The 22,499-nt window shown below is 40.8% G+C and overlaps 1 protein-coding gene across 3 annotated transcripts in view; it reads right to left on the reverse strand.

The window, feature by feature from the left end:
- abca3b (ATP-binding cassette, sub-family A (ABC1), member 3b) overlaps positions 1-22,499 on the reverse strand; it is a 37,997-nt gene that overhangs the window by 2,677 nt on the left and 12,821 nt on the right. For 2 of the 3 annotated variants that reach the window (XM_085784224.1, XM_085784225.1), the window contains exons 9-30: positions 20,436-20,609; positions 19,616-19,797; positions 17,990-18,136; positions 17,337-17,466; positions 17,085-17,239; positions 16,081-16,236; positions 15,769-15,979; positions 14,933-15,083; positions 14,491-14,589; positions 13,041-13,239; positions 12,639-12,945; positions 11,886-12,153; positions 10,797-11,001; positions 8,918-9,137; positions 8,172-8,330; positions 7,676-7,848; positions 6,867-7,001; positions 6,513-6,707; positions 5,647-5,834; positions 5,385-5,555; positions 4,424-4,620; positions 4,071-4,144 (exon numbers count right to left, since the gene is read on the reverse strand). In XM_085784224.1, the coding sequence (XP_085640350.1) occupies positions 4,071-4,144; positions 4,424-4,620; positions 5,385-5,555; positions 5,647-5,834; positions 6,513-6,707; positions 6,867-7,001; positions 7,676-7,848; positions 8,172-8,330; positions 8,918-9,137; positions 10,797-11,001; positions 11,886-12,153; positions 12,639-12,945; positions 13,041-13,239; positions 14,491-14,589; positions 14,933-15,083; positions 15,769-15,979; positions 16,081-16,236; positions 17,085-17,239; positions 17,337-17,466; positions 17,990-18,136; positions 19,616-19,797; positions 20,436-20,609 (3,896 nt within the window). Of the gene's footprint in view, positions 1-124; positions 2,627-4,070; positions 4,145-4,423; positions 4,621-5,384; positions 5,556-5,646; positions 5,835-6,512; positions 6,708-6,866; positions 7,002-7,675; positions 7,849-8,171; positions 8,331-8,917; positions 9,138-10,796; positions 11,002-11,885; positions 12,154-12,638; positions 12,946-13,040; positions 13,240-14,490; positions 14,590-14,932; positions 15,084-15,768; positions 15,980-16,080; positions 16,237-17,084; positions 17,240-17,336; positions 17,467-17,989; positions 18,137-19,615; positions 19,798-20,435; positions 20,610-22,499 lie in introns of those variants that run through there. The other variant, XM_085784223.1, reaches the window with a different exon arrangement.

The raw sequence follows: 22,499 nt of genomic DNA on the forward strand, positions 1-22,499 counted from the left end.
TGAATTTGCTTTGCTTTCACTTTTTATTTTTGCCTGTAAATAAATGCACACTGCACTCTGTCATAAAAAACAAAACAAAAAAAAAACATGTTTGTTGCTGGAAAAATAGGACCCCACACTGGTGTTTGCTTCCATTTGCATAGAGCATTATTTAATTTAAAAAGGATAGCGATACATCTACAGTCGACAAGTTCAGTTCCATGGTACGGTACAGTACACAGTTACATTGATGTAAATTCCCTTTTTAAATATGATACACTGTATTTCAGTGAGTAGAACTCAAATCTTTCAGTATCAGCAGTGCAAATCTTTCCACATATTTCCAACTACACTTCCAACATTGCATTTGATTCAAGTTATAACATGTAATGAGACATGAATTGTGCAACCACACAAATGAATGTAACAAAGGTCAAAATTAAAAAGGTCAAGCTCTTTAACAACCCATAGGCCACATATCAGTGTCTTGATGGAATGTAAGTCTCTACTTTTTTTTCCCACAAAGATCAGGTGACATGAAAATTACAAAACGCTGTACTGTAAATTATATCAAGCAGTTAAAAAAAAAAGTTGATTAAAGTGAGTGCTTTTTGCTTTTGTGTAAGACATTAAGTACATTCATCTCCTGTGAAGCCAGAATGATTTCGAGCAGGAGTTTGATCACAAGCATGAAATCTGATTGTTTTTTCATCTCAGGTTAGAATATTGATCTTTAACACAGACAACAGACAAGGACAGGATATGATCCGTCTCTCAATATGTATAGGTTTCTTTGGGTGGGTGGGGGGCGCTGTCTATGAATGCTATCCAGAATATTCCTACAGAATACATACATCTTTTTACAGATACTGTACAAACAAGGCTTTGGGAATGTGAAAAATGGGCACGTTCTGAGTTGAATGAAAGAGGAACAAACACTGCGCTGATCATTCTTCCTTAAAACAAGGCATCTGTTTGTGTGCAGAGGACTGTGTTCAGTGTTACCATCTGCTCCGCTACTGGGCCTTTTCTTCATTTTTATTTATTTTTATTGCATTTCTGGATGTTCCCCTAAAGCAGGAGGAGCAGCTCCATGTTGAAGATGTTACAGCTTGACCACTGCACACTGACAATCTATGGGTTTTCATTTGTTTGTTAAGAACTATGATAGCACTGTTTTTGTATAGTCTGGATTCAGGAATAATGAGTCGTCATCCTCTCTCTCTCTCACACACACACACAAACACAGATTTACACACACACACACACACACACACATAGAGAGAATGCATAGCTGCAGGAAAAAGAAACAAAATGGTTCAAAAACACCTCAAATGTCATCGTAGTCTTCCTGTTTGAGATCTACATCGATCACATTCAGCTTGATATTATCTGAAGTCAAGACCTGTTTTTAATGCAACAGCACCAACTGACAGAAATCTTCTGTCACACAATGAGTTGTTCTTTATAGCTCCTAAATAAACTGTTATCTACATGATCTGTTGCTATTACCTGTTTGGCAGCAAAAGAAATCAGAAAATCATTGGTTCATGGACAATGGAGGCATAATAAAATGGATTCAGACTGGACCTAATGTATTCTGAAGGTTAATCCTCAGCAGAGAGGACACTCAGTGTTCCCAGAATCATGCGCTTAATTGGTAAGTTGTATTTTCTGCATGCATTCATTGATGAGCCAAAAACAGCCTTGATAGAAAGAGCGAGCTCTGGTCTGGTCTAAATCAGTTAGTGGTTTTTAGCTTCATGAACACGCCACATTATTTACATCCTGTATAGGGCAAATATAAAGGAAAGATAAAGAACCTTCTTTAGTAAGATAAGGCGCAAAAGGTGTGCAACAATTTCATAAACGTACCAAACAAAGTGGTTCATTCTCTTGTGATGATTGATGATCACCAAAACAATGTTCAAATTCCTGGAAACAAAATCATATCATGAAATAAAATTATAAATAACAAAAAAGACAAATACACAGAAAAGTGCGCACACGCACACACACACACACACACACACACACACACACACACAAATAACCCTGTCACGTTCAATTCAGAGTAGTGGTTGTATCTAGTGAGTGGTGTCATTGTCTTTGACCTCACTAAAAAGGTGCAGAGTTCCTTACTTGGTATAAACAAGATCTCCTTCATGTCATAATCCAGTTTTCCTACTTTCTCGTCACATAACAACAATAAGGACGGCATGAATGACCCGACAAAGACACATCAACAGGATACGGTAGTAGAAATGCTGAAGTTGATCTTTTGCAGACTGGCCCAGTGTGTGTGTGTGTTTCTGTGCGAGAGTGTGTGTGTGTGTGTGTGTGTGTGTGGTAGTTGGTCTCCGTATAAATGGAGCTGGAGGTAAACATCGCTCTGCTCCAGCCCTGTTCACACAACTTCTGTGTGTGTGACTGAGACGGGTCCATGTACACAGGTCCTATACACACAGACACACCCGCACTGTAGTTAATGGGCCAGGGACGGACGGACCAGGGACTACTTCCTCCCGCTCTCTGTGCAGTGCTGGAACTGAGCGAAGCTGAGGAACACCTGCTCCAGTGAGATCTGGCTCACACAGTAGTCTTCGATGCGGTACTTCTCTTTGGCTGCCTCCAAAGTACCAAACACCTGAGTGGGTGAGAGTGGAGAGCGGGGAGTGAGTGGGTGGGTGGGTGGGTGTCACCTGAGGCTTTCTGCCAAGATCACCGTTCATTTCAAGCTGCAGTAAGCATCTTTTGAATACTGAAAACACAGATACTGACAGTACAGGCCAAAAGTTTGGACACACCTTCTCATTCAATGTGTTTCCTTTATTCTCACTGAAGGCACCAAAACTAGGGATGTCACGATTGTAGATTTTTTTTGGTACGATTATTGTCAGAGAAATAATCACGGTATTACGATTATCACGATTATTCCGCATTAATTAATTTAACAACACTATGAATGTGTAAAATCAAATATAGTCAAAATATAATTACATTACTCATTGTTTACACAAAATATTTCAAGTATCTATTAATATATGACCAATTCTTAATTCCCAGGGGAAGTGTTTGAAATGAAGGTCATGAATTGTCATCTATACCTACCAAATGTTTGCGTTTATTTTAATCGTTTTTTGTTTTGTTTTTTAATTAAAAATGACACGCTAACATTTAAATTCCTACCAATTCAATGTTAGGTTAGGTAAATGGACCAGTATCTGTGCATTTACCTTTATTTTTGCGCCAATAAGGTTCCAACATCAAAGTTTTGTGAAAGTAACGGTATTTAGGAATCTTTACGATTAAATAATTGTGGCGTTTAGTACCACGATTAATTGTGAAAACAAGTAATCGTGACATCCCTAACCAAAACTATGAATGAACACATGTGGAATTAACAAAAAAGTGTGAAATAACTGAAAACATGTCTTTTCTTCTTTGTCTTCTCTTTCTTCTTTTCTTCTTCCTCTCCTTCTTCCTCCTCCTCTTCTATCTCTGCCCCCACCAATTCTAGTTTCTTCAAAGTAGCCACCCTTTGCTGTGATTACTGCTTTGCACACTCTTGGCATTCTCTTGATGAGCTTCAAGAGGTGAACCTGACCTGAAAATGGTTTTCACTTCACAGGTGGTGTGCCTTGTCAGGGTTCATTAGTGGAATTATAGTGAGAATCTACAATGTAAATAGTCATGAAAATAAAGGAAATGCATTGAGTGTGTCCAAACTTTTGACCTGTACTGTATATTGCATTGCTACGTCTGTGCACATACAACCACAGTATATTATCTTTTATGCACATTTCTACCTATTGAATTTAACTTAACTAACATCTGTGATAGTTTTGGAAACCATCATTCTTAGCTCACAAGGTGGAGACTTGACTTAACAGAAGTATGAAGGTGACCTGGAGCATTTCCTGGCTAAATAACCTTAAATGTAAAATAATAACTCGGTTACTTCAAAGTTGCTGTGAATTATTTTGTCCACTAGAGGGAGATCAGACACAGCACGAGTGCAGGAAAGGATTGTTTTTTTTCCTGTATTTTAATCCTCTAAGCTTTTTTAAATATGCAGACTGTTACAGTACCTGAGCCCAGGTCAGTGTTTTGTCAGTCAGATGATAGTGCACCATTCCCTGGTGTTCATCCTTCAGCTGACTTCCTGTGGTGGGAGGCATAAACACGGTTAGATCTACTTTGATATTCTCAGGACATTGAACTGGTTTATGTAGAGCAATAAAAAACCTAAATCAAAACATTTTTGACATGACAACATGATCATACACTGTTTCATGTACAGAGTCCTAAATGTAAATGTAGGTGCTACCACAATACAACATTTGCTTCTATTTTTCTATTGTTTGCAATACACCTGAAGTTACAAGTCATTTTTAATAATTATTGTGGTTCAAATGAATGTTGACTGTGCGGCGCCTCTGACCTGGAAAAGTGCTTTCGATAAAGTCTTTAAATAGCTGCAGGTCACTGTCCTCCAAGTCGGTTTCTATGTGCACTTTAGCCAGCAGCGTGTAGCCGCTGCCAAACTTGCTCTTCAGGTGTTGGGGACTCCCGAGGCATTTGATCTGACCGTTGACCATCACTGCCAGCCTGGTGCACAGGGCCTCACACTCCTCCATACTGATGAGAGAGCAGATCGGGGCGGCATGTGTGAGCATCGTTGTCATCATCATCGTCTTAATTTGCTTTTCATATATTAAGATGACTGATTTAACCAGATAACAGGTGGATACAATTACAGAACCGAAATTGGTAACACTTTAGATTAGGGAACACATATTCACCATTAACTAGGTGCTTATTAATATGCATATAAGTAGCTTATTAGCTCCTTATTAGTAATTATTAAGCACATATTAACACCTTATTCTACATAGCCTTATTCTACACCTCTATTACACCATGAATTAAGATTTTTCCTGATATTAACTCCTAATTATTGCTTATTCATTGTAAATTAATGCATTAATGCTATACTAATTCAGAGTGATAAAGGAAGAACTGACCCTGTACAAGGCTTCAATAAATAACCCACTGGTTATTCATCATTATTCAGAAACAACAATGCATTAATTTACAATGAATAAGCGATAATTGGGAGTTAATATCAGGAAAAATCTTAATTCATGGTGTAATAGAGGTAGAATAAGGCTATGTAGAATAAAGTGTTAATATGTGCTTAATAATTACTAATAAGGAGATAGTAAGCTACTTATATGCATATTAATAAGCACCTTATACTGGTGAATATGTGTTCCCTAATCTAAAGTGTTACCCAGAAATTATGTAATTTCTTAGAAGATTATCATATTACTATTATTAGTACTTGTAATACAACAAAAACTGGCTGGTGATAATGTTATATTACACACTCTAAGTCGCACCTATGAGAAGTGATGATTATGGCCTTGCCAGACTCCCGTGTGCGTGTAACAGCGTCCCACAGCAGCCTCCTGGCCACAGGGTCCATCCCAGTCGAAGGTTCGTCCAGGAAGATGACCGGGGGCCCACCAATCAGAGCCATGCCTGCACTCAGCTTCCGCTTGTTACCGCCGCTGCGTATGTGGATGATGACATATTATTTTCCCCACAGATGCTCAACAACATGGAGTGATGTCTCTGATTTTTTTCATCCCGTTTACCCACCTGTAACTGCGGACCAGTTTATCAGCGTGAGGCTCGAGCAGCAGCGACCTGAGGACGTTCTCCACGCAGCCGGACACGTACTTCTCTGGTATTCCTCTGAGCCTGGCATACATACTGAGAGTTTCTCTTCCTGTCATGTGATCCAATACAGCGTCAAACTGAGGACAGTAACCGATCCGCTGCTGCACCTGCAATGCAGAGTTAAAAGTTCCCTTCACATTTTAGTCTACTTGCCAACAATGAGTACCCGGAAATGTTGAGTACCCCAAAGTTTTAAGTTAGAAATATATAGTATGGGTCCCCAGTATTCAGAAACTGCCGGATGCTAACTTATATATATATTGGGCAATTAGCATAATTGACATAATTAGGATAAATTAGCATCATTGCCTATATGGGCAATATTTCAACAACATTTTTGAAATCCATCAAAATCGGCCCACTGGCGGTTAAAATCTGGTCACTTCCGGTTTAGACAGCCATTTTGAATTTTGAAAATGTCAGAAATGGATTCAGCATCATCAATAACCCCTAAAACCACTGCAATATTGTCCAGATCAGCCAAGTCAATTTTGTTGAAATATTGCCCATATAGGCAATTATGCTAATTTATGCTAATTATGTATGTTATGCTAAGTGCCCAATATATATAAGTTAGCATCCGGCAGTTTCTGAATACTGGGGACCCATACTATATATTTCTAACATAAAACTTTGGGGTACTCAACATTTCCGGGTTCACAATGGGGCCCTATGGGCTGGCAAGTAGACTATTTCTGTTTTGAAGATTTTGTCACTTGAAGAATGAGTCACTTGAAGACGAGCGAAGACCATTCATCTTTGCCGTCGTATCCTTCTCTTCCTACCTTCTTAATGTCCCTCAAGATGCTGTAGCCATCAATGTAAGCATCCCCAGAGGTGACGCTCTCATCACCCGTCAGCATCTTGAAGGTGGTGGTCTTCCCTGCTCCATTGAAGCCCAGGAGACCAAAACACTCCCCTTTTCCAACGGCTAGAGACAACCTGTCCACAGCCAGAAGATTCGCTCCACTGCTATACACCTGAGGAGAAGAGATAACCGTGAGTCTACGTATACCACCTTTTCATATCTCACTGAGACACGCACCTCTAGAGTCACACATGCCGAAACACTGAAGACTCCTGTCTCACCGTTTCAAAAAATATGTATTTATGCACACAATGAAAAGTCTCCTGTATACCTTGCTGAGCTCCTGCAGTATGAGGGGGCTACCAACCATAGACTCTACGATCGGCTGGCACTCAAGGACCCTCTTTCTCTCTTCGGCTACATCTCTGTCCTCTGGATGGAGCGCTGCATCCTCTATTAGAGGGAACTGAAATACACACACACCAATAAAAACAATCAAAATGTATATATAAAAAATGAACAGAGAAAATAAGACATCATCCCCACCTTACAGTAAGAAGGTCCATGTAAATATACAATAGCTCACTACATAACAGCTGTGTACAAGGGGCTGAAATCAGAAATGTATGGCATGTATAAACACACCGGCGAAACAAATATTTCTTATTCCTGAGAAGAAATGCCCATCATAATTTCCTTTAGTGAAAAGGTCAGATAGATTAATGTGACCAATATGCTCAATTTCATCATAAATGAGAAGCTGAAACAAGGCAGATTTATTTAAGAGTTGTTGTTTTTTTTAGTGGTGTGCTTTGCCTGTTCTCCTTACATTTAAACAAATCTACATTAACAGACTAAATCATTTACTGTATTTTGTCTTTTTTTTTTTTTTTAAAGTATATTTTTCTGCTTTTTTTGCCTTTATTAGACAGCGCATAGTGAGATACAACCACTATTTAAGTTGTATTCAATATATTCAAGCAGTCTTTGAAAAGGCTTTCCTAAGAGACCTCAAAAGCAGTTCAAGCTATGGCTGCAAGAAAATTTGATTAAAAAAAATGAACAAATAAAAGTAAGAAACACAAACCTACAGGAAAACAGGAAAACTGTTCATAGGTCAGACAGTACAGTGGGTTGTACCTGTTTGCGTCTTCTGCCCAGGGAGGTGATGATTCGCCAGAGAGTGCGGACACACTGCAGCTCGATGACGAACAGGAGAATAATGAAGACCACTCCCTGAACTGAAAAGGCCACGAGGAAGCGTCCGACACCAGGCTCCGCCATTGAGAAGTAGTTAGTCTGGTACGTGATGTCTGAAACCAGAGAAACCATGTATTATTAAAATCCAAGTGAAATGGAATCATTTGGTGAAAACTGGTAAAGCAACACACGTTATTTAAAATATATCATTATTTATATAACCAGTGTCACTATAAGATGAAACACCATTACTATATTATGACATGTTGTTATTCTGCCAGCAACATGACTCATCATTATATCCTCACACAGTGTATCACGCTGTTGGTACATCACATCTTCACTGTTTTATCACGAATAACACACACAGTTAACATCTCTATGGCAAAAGCAATGACTTCATTATTTTCTGAGGCTAGACACAGGCAGCACTCACTTAGCATTTTGCAGAACGCCTGAGTGAGATAACTGGAGGAACAAAACGTGTTCAGTTCGTAGTTCTGGTAGAACTGGCTGAAGGACATGCCGAGGCAGTAGTTTGGGAAGATCAGGAAAACCTTGTCCAGTAGGTGCGACAGGTCCTGCAGGTGCAACTCTGGAGACAGGAAACAGACAAAAGGAACGATGAGGAAACATTTATTTTTATGCGTTTTTTCCATGCTCTGTTACTGGTTGTCTGTAGTTGCTAGGCTAACGTGTTTCTCCAAGTCTGTGTGTAGTGTGTCTGTGTCCTCTCTTGTACCTTTTCGAGCTCTTCAACTAGTCAGCCCAAAAAAGGGCTTAATTAGCCTGTTTTAACTTTGACTGGTTTCAGACGAACCCTGTAATACATTTTGCTGCTACAGAGGAAATGAATTCCTGAGGAGCAAACATGCAGAAGAGGACTGGGAGGCATAATATTTCAAACAGTCAATAATTACCAGAATCAGAGAATCTCACGATGAGACGCTCAAACAGTGAATGTGAAAAACTGAGAAACCTGCAAAGATGTTTGGACGGGCTACACAATGATTAGGACTTTTTTCTTTTTGCAGTATAGCAGTATCTCAGAAAAATTTGCTGAGAATTCACTTGAAGGGTGATCCCTATCTTCAGCTGAGTGAAAGACTGTGGTTGTGTTATAATCTTATATTCTGCCCAGTGTGGTGATTTAAGACACTTGCTGGTGGTGTCTCCTCTTACCTGGGATGGTCATGATGGTGACAGCCAGGAAGGTGGCCGTGCCAGAGATCATGTTGAAGATGGTGAGTCGGGTGTAGGCGGTAGCAGCAGTGGAGAAGAAAAAGCTGAGCAGGTACATTAGAGGCACGACGGCCCAGCCATAGAGCAGCAGCAACAGCAACACGTCCACCAGGTGGTTGTCCTCCACAAACGCCTTGACTCCAAACGCTTGGAATACCACCTGAGACCAAAACACACACGAAGACATGAGAGTGAACCGTTCACATCACCTTCACGCTTTACGGCAGTGGCTCAGGCAGTAGCGCGGGTCGTCCAATAGTCATGTGTGTCGCCTGGTGCGATCACTCAATGTTGCTGTTCTTTTTTATTTTCAAACTGCGGATCATCAGTGAGTCCACGACAAATTTCCCTACGGGGACACTTAAAGAGTATGAAATGAAAAATGAAATCAGAGGGTTGGAGGTTCGAATCCCGTTCTCTCCCAGTCTGTGAATGTGTATGAGTGATCATGGTGGTGGTCGGAGGGGCCGTTTGGTGCACACTGGCAGCCACGCTTCTGTCAGTCTGCCCCAGGGCTATAGACCAGACCTGGGCGTTTTACTCCACAGCCGAGTTTCTGATCATCGGGGGGGGGGGCAAGCCGGGGGGGCGAGCCGGTGTTTCACAACCCTCCGTCAGCCGAATCACGTCATAACTGCTGACGGTTACAAGCGCCATCACGACATAACTTCCCAAACACTGAAATTTAACAAACTGTGATTAAAAGAGCATTTTATGAGATCGCTGGCGATCTCATTCTGACGTGATCGGTGCAACCGTGACTGATTGTAGCCACGTGCGTCTGAAGCCTCCATCCACCAATGATTACGCTTGTAATCAAATCAGTTATTTTTCACAGTTTGAATCATTTTCATGTTGGTGCTGTTAGTTACAGTAAAGCAGCAGCAAAGGAGTTGTGTGTTTCTTCATAAATAAAACCTTATAGGCTAAGCCTAATATTTTCTTCATTAAGTGATGCAGGTCTGTTAAAGTTTGGGTTATTTACAGAAATAGAACAGTCTCACTGAATCAGAACTGAAAACAATCTGAGTTGATAAGGTGTCTGTGAATATTATTTATTGATGCAGTCATTTACTTAATGCTCAGTAAGTTTTGATGATAGTAAAACAATCTGCCTTGAGTCCATATTTATATCATAATACAGTGTGTTTCTTCAATGATCTGTGCTGGATATAGGTTGAAAATGCAGTTATATCGATTGTGGTCTGTCAAATAGCCTGTTGTAAAGCAATATGTCCACCAAATATATGTAGTTTAATATAATTCAGCAATAAATATCTAATGTTTCAATTCGATTTCGAATTGTGTGGCCCTTCACTCACTTTATCGGAGTCAGTGTGGCCCTCTGGAAAAAATAATTGCCCACCCCTGCTATAGACGTAGCTCACCATCACTGGTGTCAATGTGGTATGAATGAATAATGGTTACTGTAAGTGCTTTGGGTATCGGGTAACAATAGAAAAGCACTATATAAATGTAATCCATTAGTATTATTAATTTAGGCATTTCATGGTTTTCAGTCGTTTTTCATAGTTGCAGTAAACGCAGGGATCTATTAATGCTGGCTTTTAACACGGATGTCAATTTGTGTGATATCCATTGTTAAAAGCCTCTGTGATGATGAAAAAAAATCCATGCATTTACCACGACTACCGAAACCATGGAAACTAAAATTCCACCGGAAGAGCAAAACCGGCTTACGTTTTTGACGTTGGGGAAAAAGGTGGATACTACTGCACTAGTACTCCTGCAGTAGTGTCAGTATCCTAACCCCCCCCCCCCCCCCCCCCCCACAAGTAATATCTGATGTCGTTCTCACCAACATGAGGAGGCAGGGCAGCAGGAAGTTGACCAGGTCCCAGAGCAGCGCAGAGAACCAGAAGTTTGACAGGTAGACGCCGCTGACCTGCTGCACATGCTTGGACTTGATGGAGGACTCTGTGACGAGCAGCAGGGCGAAGGTGCTGGCCAGGGAGGCCATGCCATACATCAGGTTGATGGCGATGGCAAAACCCGTCTTGCCCCTGAAGAGGGAAAGAAAGATTGACATAGTTAGTGCTGAAAAGATGGGAAGAAGTGACAAGTGATTGATGACAGGAGGACCTTGTGGAGAGAGGCCGATATTGAGTTGAGTATTAAGCGTTTCAGAACGAAGCAGGAAAGAGCCAGAATGGAGGGGTACATAGACAGCTTGTACAGTATGTGATCGAATGGTACATAGACAGCTTGTATGTGATAAGTATGGAGTTTTTTATCGATGGAAACTTTCAATAGTGCTCCACTGGGCTCCAATATCATATTAAAAGCCCCTGATATGAGCATAACAGAAATTAGACAGGAGTTTATTCAGCTGCATGATCATTTTCAACAATGAAGTTTTTGGTGTTGATGCATTGGAAACAAGTTGTGAATCAACCTGACATATAATTACTTACTACTACTATTACTACTAATTTGGCAGATTTGCAAGAAAACATTTTCTTGTTTACACATCCAGCAGTTAGGAGACAACATTATCCCTTTTTCAATATTCACTCAATATTCAGTCTCCACCACCTCTTGAATAAATGACTGAATGAAAGAAAGTCCCTTTCCCTTTTGCTACTAATGCTGAGAAGAGATTGCTAGGACCACTTTTGTTTGATGAAATAAGGGCAAACATGACATGACCTCGCTCACATCAGACACTGTCATTTGATGCACTGTTAAAAATATTGATTTAAGGCGCTTTAATCAATCTATTTGACTTGTTCTTCTTCGCTACACAAAATGGCTTGGAGTCTAAACTCTTTTCTAGTGTCTTTCCTAGTTCTTCTCTATACAAACCTACTTAAAATCAGTCAATTTCTGATGGACCGATGAAGTTTTGGATATTACACAAACTGTTCTCCACCCCTCCTGTACTCACTCTGTGAGCTGGCTCTGGGCGACCTCAGACAGGTTGCGTGGCATGGGGTAGTTGCCCGTCAGGATGGAAGCGTTGGGGCCTGCTAGAAGTTTGAACAGAGCGTTGTCCATCATCATGAGAGCCGTGGCAGGTGTATGGTAGCCCTCGTTGTTGAAGTAGGCCGTCGCTTCGGCGTACTTGTGGCCTCGGAAAGCAGCGCCCACGACACATCGCTCATTAAAGACGCCGCCCTCTTCCTCCGCCTGGGTCAGGATGTAGTCGGCGAAGTCTGAGGGGGACAAGAGATTTGATTTGATTTTTTATTTGTCTCAAACAAGCACATCAAAAGACAAACAATCTATGTAACAAGAAACAAAACAATAATGATACTGTGCAAGTTTGAGAAGGGGCTGAAGGAAGCAAAGCTTATCAAGTTCAGCCCCCCCTTACATTGTGATTCATGTCATACAGTACATCTGTAGTTCCATACAATTCAGAAGATTAAAAACATATTGCTTTAATATGAAATAAGACCATGATTATAAATAAAAAGAATAAAATTAGCTGTCAAGTTATTTATAGCTGTCCAAGAGTGTATGTTTGTACTTACTTTTAAATTGTTTTAAGTTATTGCACATTTTTATATCCTCATCTAGTCTATTCCACATTTTAACACCACAAAAATAGATGCTAAAACTTTTCAGGGTAGATAACTGGTGGTCAGTAAATACTCAGCTAAGCGGTCAAGTCGAGCCCCTGTCTCGCCGTGCTTACCAGTGATGTTGACGAGCTGGCCTAGCTGGGCAGAGAGCTGTGAGTTGTACGCATTAGCCAGGGCGGAGGCCAGGGGGCCGGCCCCCGGCTGCAGGGCCAGAGGGACCCTGGTGGAGCCGTAGCGACTGAGCGCCAGCTTCAGCTGAGGAGCGTTCTGGTGATTGGGAAAGGTGCGTGCCACAACTAACGCCACAACCGTGAAGACCAAAGGGACTAGGAACTGTGCCACCATCACTTTCCAGTTTCTCCAGCTGTACAGCGCCCTCTTCAGGAACATGGCGTAGAACTGCTGCAGGTGCAATCTGACCTGCAGGAGGAGGAAAGGGGAAGTGAAATGTCAGCTGCCTGAATGATATGCAAAATAAAACACAACTAGCATCAGTTTCCTTCCTCTTATCTCACCCCTGTGTTCAGCTTGATGTTAGAACAGTCCTCCGAGATGAGCGTGCCGCTGTCCGTGAAGTCGGTGATGTCGGTCATGCCGCTGATGCTGCTGGCGTCGTCTGTGGTCCAGTCATGGGACCGCCTCTCATGTTGGTACTGCAGGGCCGGCAGCTGGATAGCCTGGATGTCCAAACTGGAATCTACCAACTTTCCCACTCTGAAAACACAAAATGACACAGTTATTGTCCACTAACTCACTGACAACAGCATCAAAACTAGATAAATAATCATGCAGAAATGTATTTTCTGAAATTAAGATAGAGCACATAACTCAAAGTGCACCAAGAGTGACATGCTGCTGTACAAATCCATGTATTTACTCTTGATAGGGGCAGATCCAACTATATTGGACACTCACATCTCACCTGATACTGAGTCTTTATAAGCTAGTCTTATGTGCCTATAAGTCCTTTCTACTTTCTTTATCTGTGAAATTTTAAAAAATGAAGTAAAAATATGAACAAACTAACTTGGTATTAATAATTAAAGTGAAAGAAATAACTAAATAAAACAGCATTAATGGCAGCAGTGCTACAATCTAACTGACAAGTCATTTTCCAGAGCTGCAATACACTGACAACCAAAAAGGAAGCTAAAAGCTACACGACCAAATGTTCAAATAGAAACTTTCCTTAGCGGTGTGTTTGATGTTTGGCGTGTAGCATTTATGGCCACGATGCGATGGTGGACTCTCGCAGTGTGATCTGTAAATAATGAGGCCTGCTGTGACACAAACAATCTCGGTAGCGCCAATTACAGTGCCATACGCTCGTGCTGGTTGAAGTAGCGTGCAGCTCTAGCCTTCTGCAGTGGCAGCGCTCTTGTGCTCGTTGCCACAGTTACACAGATCAAGTCCACAGGGAGGCAGAAATAACTGCTCAGTAAGCAGCGGGCGCTGGGACAAAGACGTGTGAGTAAAGCAGTACAATAAATGAGCTATATTAACACAAATGAAAACTGTTCCTTTTTTTTTTGCACTGTTGTGGTGTGTTTGCAGCATTTGCATGTACAAAAAAGGTCCATATTGTTTTCCTTCGACACTGGATTCCTCTTTATTAACTTTAACTGCATAACTAACTCCTGTTACACTGATAAAGTGAAAAGGATTTCATGGATGTGTGACAAGAACTGTTTTAAACAACCCAACCCAGACTCCAGAGGGATTTTAAGCTTCACAATTAAAAAAGGATGTATGATGATTGCCGAGCTATGATAAAATGTTTTTGACCCACTTCCAATGATCTAATATGCTATAAAATGTCCAAGTGGTTTCCATCAGTCAATTGCTGAAATTACTGTTTAATTGAAAAGGTGCTTAGCAGGAGGAAGGTTGGTGCCAGAGTCAGATCGAGCTGATAGAGGAAATTAAACAAAACTATCCTGTTCCTGGATGGGATGTTTCTCTTACCTTAGGAAAACCTCTTCCATAGTCGTCACAGAAGCTCCGTAACTGGCGATGCCCAGTTCCTCTCTGTTCATCTCCAGCTCAGCAAACAGCAGCTCGAACCTGAGGAAACAACAAATAGCATAAAGACTCATTCAGTATGAGCTCTTCATGAATTCAATCTTGGAAACGAAATGTATACATTAACAAACTAACAAACAGAAGAAAGGAGTTTCTAATCCAGACCCAGTGTAGGTTAGACAATGTAAATATGTTTAAATTATTTTCTAAGTGTGCTGATCAAATCTGAGACATTCTTTGGTCTGCCTCGTCTCTAAGAGGCCAGAGTAATTATCTTTCAGTCATTTAGTTCAGCAGAGGCCGTTTCTAAGCATTGGGCCATTTCATGCTGTGCACTGTGCTATTGTGTGTATTGTAGATATAAGCACAGACCGGTCTGACTCACCTGCTGGTGCTTTCTTTGGGCAAAATGTACGAGAGCTCGGCTCCGGCGCTGCTCTCCATTGTGGCGTTTGGAACATACATGTGGACAAGGCGGGTGATCTCGGACACGTTACAAAGAGCATCCTTAACTATCACCATGTGGTAGCCAGCACCTGGTGAGCAAAGGAAAGAAAATAGGCCTCTATAATTAATATACAATTATATACAAATATATAAATAATTTACAATAATAAAAAGGTGTTCTACTCTCCTTTGCAAATATTACCATCATGTATTTTTACAACATCTATCCAGAATCTGTTTAATATCCAGAATCTGTTTAAAATGAAGGATTCCAGTTATAACCTGAGAAGACCACTATTATTTGAGAAACCAAAGACTCGAACTACTGTAAAAAATCACTGTCTTTCTGTTAGAGGGGTTAACATCTGGAATAATTGTCCTGAAAATATTAAATGATGCTGTACTCTAGTCAGCTTTAAAAAACTTTATAAGAACAACATAATTTCTCGTTACAGAATGGAAAGTTCAATGATTTTGTACTATTTTGGGTTATGCGCTGTGTACCATTCTTTATTTTGTTGTGATCAGAAATTTAAATGTACTGATTAATTTCAAATGTCTGTGATCTGATCCTATTGTATTAATGCGTATATATACTGTATATATATATATATATTTTTTTTTAAGGTAAAAGGGGGTATAGGTGTATATAAGCTTTGGCTTCAACCTACACCCTTTCGGTTATATAAGCTTGATATACCGAAATAAATAAATTCATTCATTCATTCTGTGTCCCTTTTCAAGCTTGCTGAAGCCGCTCCATTCTTCACCTACCGTATTTGTTCTTAAGGAAAAGTGGCGACCCGCAGCACTGCAGCTCTCCTCCTGCCATGATGGCAATACGGTCACCAAGTAGGTCGGCTTCGTCCATAAAGTGTGTGGTGAGTAAAATGGTGCGACCACGTTTCTCCCCTTGCAAAAGGTCCCAGGTGGCGCGTCGAGCTGACGGGTCCATTCCTGATGTAGGCTCATCTAACATTACGACCTGGGGATGGGTGAGGTGAGGAAAAGATGAAAAAGAGCGTATTAATGAGATGCAACGACAAAATAAATGGAGGATGAATAATGATTCTAAAAATTCTTTACCTTGGAGTCTCCGATGAGAGCAATGCCAATGGAGAGTTTCCTCTTCATGCCACCGGAGAGGGTCTTTGAACGCGCCTGCCTCTTGTCCTCGAGGCTCAGGATACGCAGGATTCTGTCCACCTCATCTGGGATCTTGTCTCTGGAGTAGCCTTTCAACTGGAGATGAAGCAGAAAAATGACACAGATTAGAAACAGTTCCATTTCCTCATTATGGTCAATTAACTCTGGAATTAAGTGTTTGCACATATCCTGCTCGTTTAGCTATGTAAATACATTGTAATAATTATGTCAAGCTGTTTTGTGCCCTCTCTGAGTATTTTCTTGCTGGGTTTTATGCATTTGAAATGGTTGTTTTCCATGCAAATGTGGTTATTCCCATAAATGTCAAATAAATGTATAATGCTAAAACTATGTGACCGCTGAGTGAGTGAGTGAGTGCATGCCATGTGGGTATAATATTTACTCAGTGCTCATGTTTGTGTTTTTTTATAAAATGGAAAGGTGAAATCCGGCGATCTGATTGGTTGTATTCTAAAGCCTTATCACAGCGTAAGCTATCACTCCGCATCAGGCACGTATGACTGGTATGAATAGTTGTTGTCATGTATCCATGACAACGGACTGTTGCAGTCCGTAGCAAAAGACAGTCTGTGTTTTTACGATGTTAAAAAACGGACTAAAGTAGTTGAATTCACATGTTTAAGGTGAACTTTCACCTCCGGGGAGGGTTAACAATGGTAGAGGGGACTGAGCAGTGACTTTCACCTGAAAAAAAGCGGAGGAAAAGACGAGATGCAGAGCTAACTAGGAGCTAACGTCTGGAGAGGTGGGACTATTTTTTTCACAGTGGGGCTATTTTATTGGATAATATGTATTTATGGTTGAATAAAACTACATGAAATTGATTGCGTATCCCTCTTCCATATTGCCTTTATTGGTAACGGTTTTATAAAAGCAATATATCACTCCAGTCCGTAAGTATACAAGCATGATTGTGTGAGTACCTGTGCATAGAAGAGCAGGTGCTCTCTGACTGTGAGGTTGTCAAACAGTACGTCGTGCTGTGGACAGAGACCCAGACTGCGACGGATCAGGGCCATGTCCTGACAGATGTCGTTCCCGTTGATGTAGGCCCTGCCACTGCTGGGAGGAAACAGACCTGCAGGCGTCGGGATGAAGGCGGGTACATTAAAATCATTTAAATGATCTATGTTTGATCGTGTGTGAGAGTATTTCCTGTTCTGTGTCCTACTCACCTGTCAGCATGGACAGCGTCGTGGTCTTGCCAGCGCCATTGTGTCCTAGCAGCACTGTGATCTGTCCTTCAAACATGTTCAGTGTAAGATCCCGCACTGCTTTCCGCGTCTTGTTGCCCACTTTGAATTCCTGTTAAAGGGATGAATCCAAAACATTTATGTCCAGCTCCTTAAAGGGATAGTAGCATTTTTTTTAAAGTGGGGTTGTATGATCTACAAATAGCCATTTAGTACTTTAATTGCAGTAGAAGACTCTCTGCACTCCTCCCGTTAGCAACGCCAGCCCATAGCCCTGCCCAGAGATTTACAACATACAGTGTTGTGAATGGACCCAAAGAAACGGCCTATTTTTGTGGCCTAAAAGAGGTTTTACGTGAAAAAAAATACACAGTTCCATTGTTCGCTATAATATAATTTTTTCCAGCCCTTCAAAGTGCAGGAAAAACACAGTTTTCATTTGGACCCCTAAATCTCTGGGCAGGGCTATGGGCTGGCATTGCTAACGGGAGGAGTGTAGAGAGTCTGCTACTGCAATTAAAGTACTTAGGGGCTATTTGTAGATCATACCACCCCACTTTTAAAAAAATGCTACTATCCCTTTAAGATACAATATACCTAATTACCATCTGCACACATCTGGTCATTATGCTCACCTTAACAAGGTGTTTGATCTTGATCCCAGAGACTAGACCAGCTGGTTCCTCCTCAATGAACTCTCCTTTCAGAGCCTTTTCTGCATCCTCCTCTTCCTCCTTCTCATTCACCAAAGCCATGCGAGGGCTGCTGCACCAGTACGAAGGCTGCACATGAGAGGAAGATGAGTGAGATGAAAATGGCCTTGTGTAAAAGGTAGTCGTCTCAGTACACCATTTTCCAACATATCTTCATCATAATTCAATTTACACACTGTGCATCTCGCTCAACCTTTTCCAATTCAGTTACTGCAGGATGCAACAAGGGCGGTAGAGGAACACACTCATTCATAAAAACACAAGACAGAGAGAATGGGCCGACATTAACATTGTTCACGCACACCCCCCATTTAGAGGGTTTCTCAGAACAATCCTCCCTTCCTAAGAACCAGAGTCGAACCCTCACTTTCTCCTCTATAGAAGCAACGTCTCACACCCACACACACAATGGACATAGAAGAAAAGTGCGTCAACGTCTAATCCACACCCTGCTGGCAGTCTTTTGAATTCCTAACTACTGGGAAGTAGCTTGAGTTTATTTTTTTAATGTGTGTGTAAAGGCACGCCATTTCGTGATTGGCCACAGTCGTTAGAAAGATAAACCATATTTGTGTTGGCTGAACAGACTCAGACATTTCCTGTTATTCTAACTAGTTGAACACAAAGACTTCCTCTGGCCGATATGTTGTGACCCTTCTGCTGTCACTCTATTAGAGCCACCTTCACCGACTGCACGGATTTCTTTAATCTAAGACAACTTTCTCGTACAAGGGATCTCAACCTTGACCTTGAAATTATCCAATGATGTTCTGGGAGCTGAACACCACCCGTCTGCAGCATTTGTGTACACTCACTGTGCAGTAATATCGCTGGTAGAATCATATCCCGCGTTTGTATTTTTGTCGGTCTGCTTTTCAAAGCTTTTGTCTTGTATCATATCCTCATCTATCAAGCTTAAATTCTTAAATTGATATGGCCACATCTCTTGAATGAACTTTTAGCAGTTTTAACAGTCTGTCCATAGATGATATATAGTTGCAAAAATAATCACAGCAATCACTCCATGGATGATTTTATCAGATTTCCAATTTCATCATGTGTTTGTAAAATCTCTAAATGTAATAGAAATGCCTGTGACGAAACACTTTGACTAAAAGGCAATGAAACGGTATTGATAAAAATATGGTATTATTATCAGTATCATTATCTTTATCAATAATAATAGTAATAAAACAATATGAGGTAATCAACAAATACATCAAAAATTAGTTGAACTTTGATGATATGCGTCACTGCTAATTCTCACAGCAGCCACATTACAGTTTGTTACAGAGAAAGGCGATTACAGTAACCGCCCTTATGATTAGGTGCTATTTTGCTCATGCACCACTTCCTTTTTTTTTATTTTTGGTCTACTTTGGTGAGGAGGAACAAAAAGAGCTGCACTGTAAATTCAGTTTAATTGTCTTCTACTTGTTGTTATCATCTGCTCATCCCACAAATGTATCTGTATTTGGTTACTTTGGTTCCTTAGTGATCGTACTTGTTGTGCACGCATTGGTGTGAGTTGCTCAGTGTGCAGCATACCAGTACAAAGAAGTATGACGGCAGAGGCACTCCGTACTCGCCGGGAAATACTGCCTCCATGTACCAGGCCACCAGCCCATAAAGCACAGAGTCAAACAGCAGCAGGGCCAGAACCTGGGCCAGGGAGAAGTCATCATCCACCGTCACAGAGTCAAACAAGTTACACCACTGGATCCCCGTTCCTGGACGAGAAGAAAAATAAATAAATATCAAAGCTGTAAGTAAAGTAACACATACAGGAACGTTTGTGGACGTAATTCAGGGTTCCTACAGCTTAAGCCAAGTTAAATTTAAGACTTTTTAAGACTTTTTTAAAGCCACTTGAAATGAAATTTAAGACTGACTTCATAATAAACACAAATGCAGAAAAAAGAAAAGAAAAAACACCACATCAATTACATAGGGTTAGGGACAATTTTACCCACTTTCCTATGTGATCCAAGGTAAAGTGACTGCTACATGAACATTGGATTGTGTCTCTTTCCAGCTGTCCTTTCAAAATAAATGCATAAAAAGTCCGGAAAAAAAAACAAACACTGACTCGGGAGCTGGTGGCGGTGAGAAATTTAGCGTTGACGGCCGCCACTAACTTCTCTATGTAGGAATGTTACCAATTATTTTGAGATTTGAGACTAATTACAACCATAAAATACCACTTACCATGTGTTAACATTTTTAAGACCTTTGAAAAATTGATTTAAGACATTTTAATGCCAATTAAGACCTTGTTTTTGGATTAATGAATTCAATGCCTTTTAAGACTTTTTAAGGATCCGTAAGAACCCTGTTATTTACTTCGAACACAACAGTGGGGTCTCACCTTTGCCCTCAAACATTCCTATGAGCTGAGCACCCATGGCCATGGCCACGTTGGAGATAAGGCAGGCGGACACCTTCTGGACATGGCTGAGTAAGTCGTAGCGTGGCCACAGGAACAAATAAGGCAGGTAGCTCAGGAAATAAATGAAACCTCCCGCCGCTGCCGCCACATTCGCTGAGGAAAGACATAAAAAGAGAGAGAAAAGTCAGTGCTTGGCGGGATAATGAACAACAGTAAAAATTCATGTAGCCTTTAACAATATGGGGTTTGACAAAAGAAAAAACGAAATGGAAACGGTGCAATCACTGCTCCTGTCGCTCTGTTTGTTATTAAAGTTACAGATGAAGAGCGTTTCAAGCAGTTCAAACGCTCGCACACACACACACTGCAGTCGAGGACGGTGAATGAGTGAGATAAAAGAGGTTTTTACTTCCAGTTTGGAACGGCACAACAAGACTTCACAAAAGAGCACTTGTAGCAGACAACGTGACATTTACAGCCTACGAGGGACATGCATTGATAAGTACAATTATTTATTCCTCACTAGAATTCCTGCCTCGCAGTCGTATGCCTCTGCCAATCAGACAACTTTCAGGAAACATGTTCACAATCTTCCCTTGTGTTTCTGAGTTGAAGCACTGAATAACGCCCAGAAGTCTTTTTGCAGGATATGATGATGTCACAGTGAAGCTTACTGTACCTTTATTTAGATATAAAATAAAACATCATTTTATCCTATTGGACATGAGTTTGTGAGTTATGGCTGATACAATATTTTGTGAGGACATAGTGACCATGACTGCCAAAATCCAATCATTTCACCTTTTAGGTTAAGAGAATGTTTGTAGTAAATTTAAGGAAAATCCCTCCAGGTGTTGCTGAGATATTGGCCCAGAGGCTGAAACTGAGGTAGGTCGGAAGACATATACAGCTGTACACAAAGAGCAAGAAGAGATAAATAGTCTCTCTATGTTCAAAAACTGTCACTGAAGGTTTTGGTTTGGTCTATTTTCTGTAGTATTTCCTCATTTATTCCTCTCTCTTTTTGTCCAGAAATAATAATTTACATAAAAGGAATTCCCTTGAACCTAGTTCTGATTTCAGGACTACAGTGTCATGCAAAAAATAACTTTCCTGCTTCCTTGCCGTTATTTAACCGCTGCATTTTGGCAGCACTATTTTATTTTATGCTGTTGGATATTACAGTCGAACAATTATTCATGGTCCAAAGACAGGTGAGGCCAAAAGAATGCAGCTGGGCAGAGACAGCAGGGGGAAGACGGGAGGACGACACCTGAGGTACACAACCTCATTATGTCAAAGCAATAAAGGGAAAACTGTCTGGGCAGGTGACAGAGTGTATTACGCTGCTCAGAGGGCAGGAATACAATGTGATTAATGAAGAGAGACATTGGACACTAACAAAACTGAAGCAGTCTCTTTTCTTCTCAGCCGCCATGATTCAGGTTTCTTCAGATCGTAATTGCAAAACCCAACAACAAAATGTACTGGAGCTTATGGCCGCTAAATAAGCACTTGTGTGGAACTGCCTTCGCAAAAAGGCATAATAAAACCAAGGCTGATGAGCACTGAGAGAGTTGGAACGGGGTGAAAGACGGTTTGAATGAGAAGCTCAGATAAGATGCAAATGGTTTTCTTTACTGCCAGCATTGTTCAGGCGTATCAGAGTATTTTTTATTTCACGTGGCTGAACATGAAAAGAGCTCAGAGAACTCAGTAACCAGCTCTATTTTAATTAAATGAACATAACATTTCACCAAGAAATGGCCCCCGTAAAAACATGTGATAAATGATCAGGGATTAGGCAACAACAATAATGTTTACACTTCTATAGACAATCCATGTATGTAATTATGGTGTGCATTCAAGTTGGATCTTTGTGAGCTTTTCATTGCTGTTTCATGCTTTGAGTGGGGTGAAAAGCAAACAGCAGACCCACACTGAAGCAGGAGAGTGTGGTAAATAGGAAAAACAAAAGACCACACATGAAGTTCAAAGCAAGAGACCGAATTATCTTTCAGAAACGAGTGGGGAGACACACAA

Source organism: Trachurus japonicus, chromosome 8, assembly GCF_045865225.1.
Source record: "Trachurus japonicus isolate A0001 chromosome 8, Traja_1.0".
In the NCBI taxonomy this organism is placed as follows: Eukaryota; Metazoa; Chordata; class Actinopteri; order Carangiformes; family Carangidae; genus Trachurus; species Trachurus japonicus.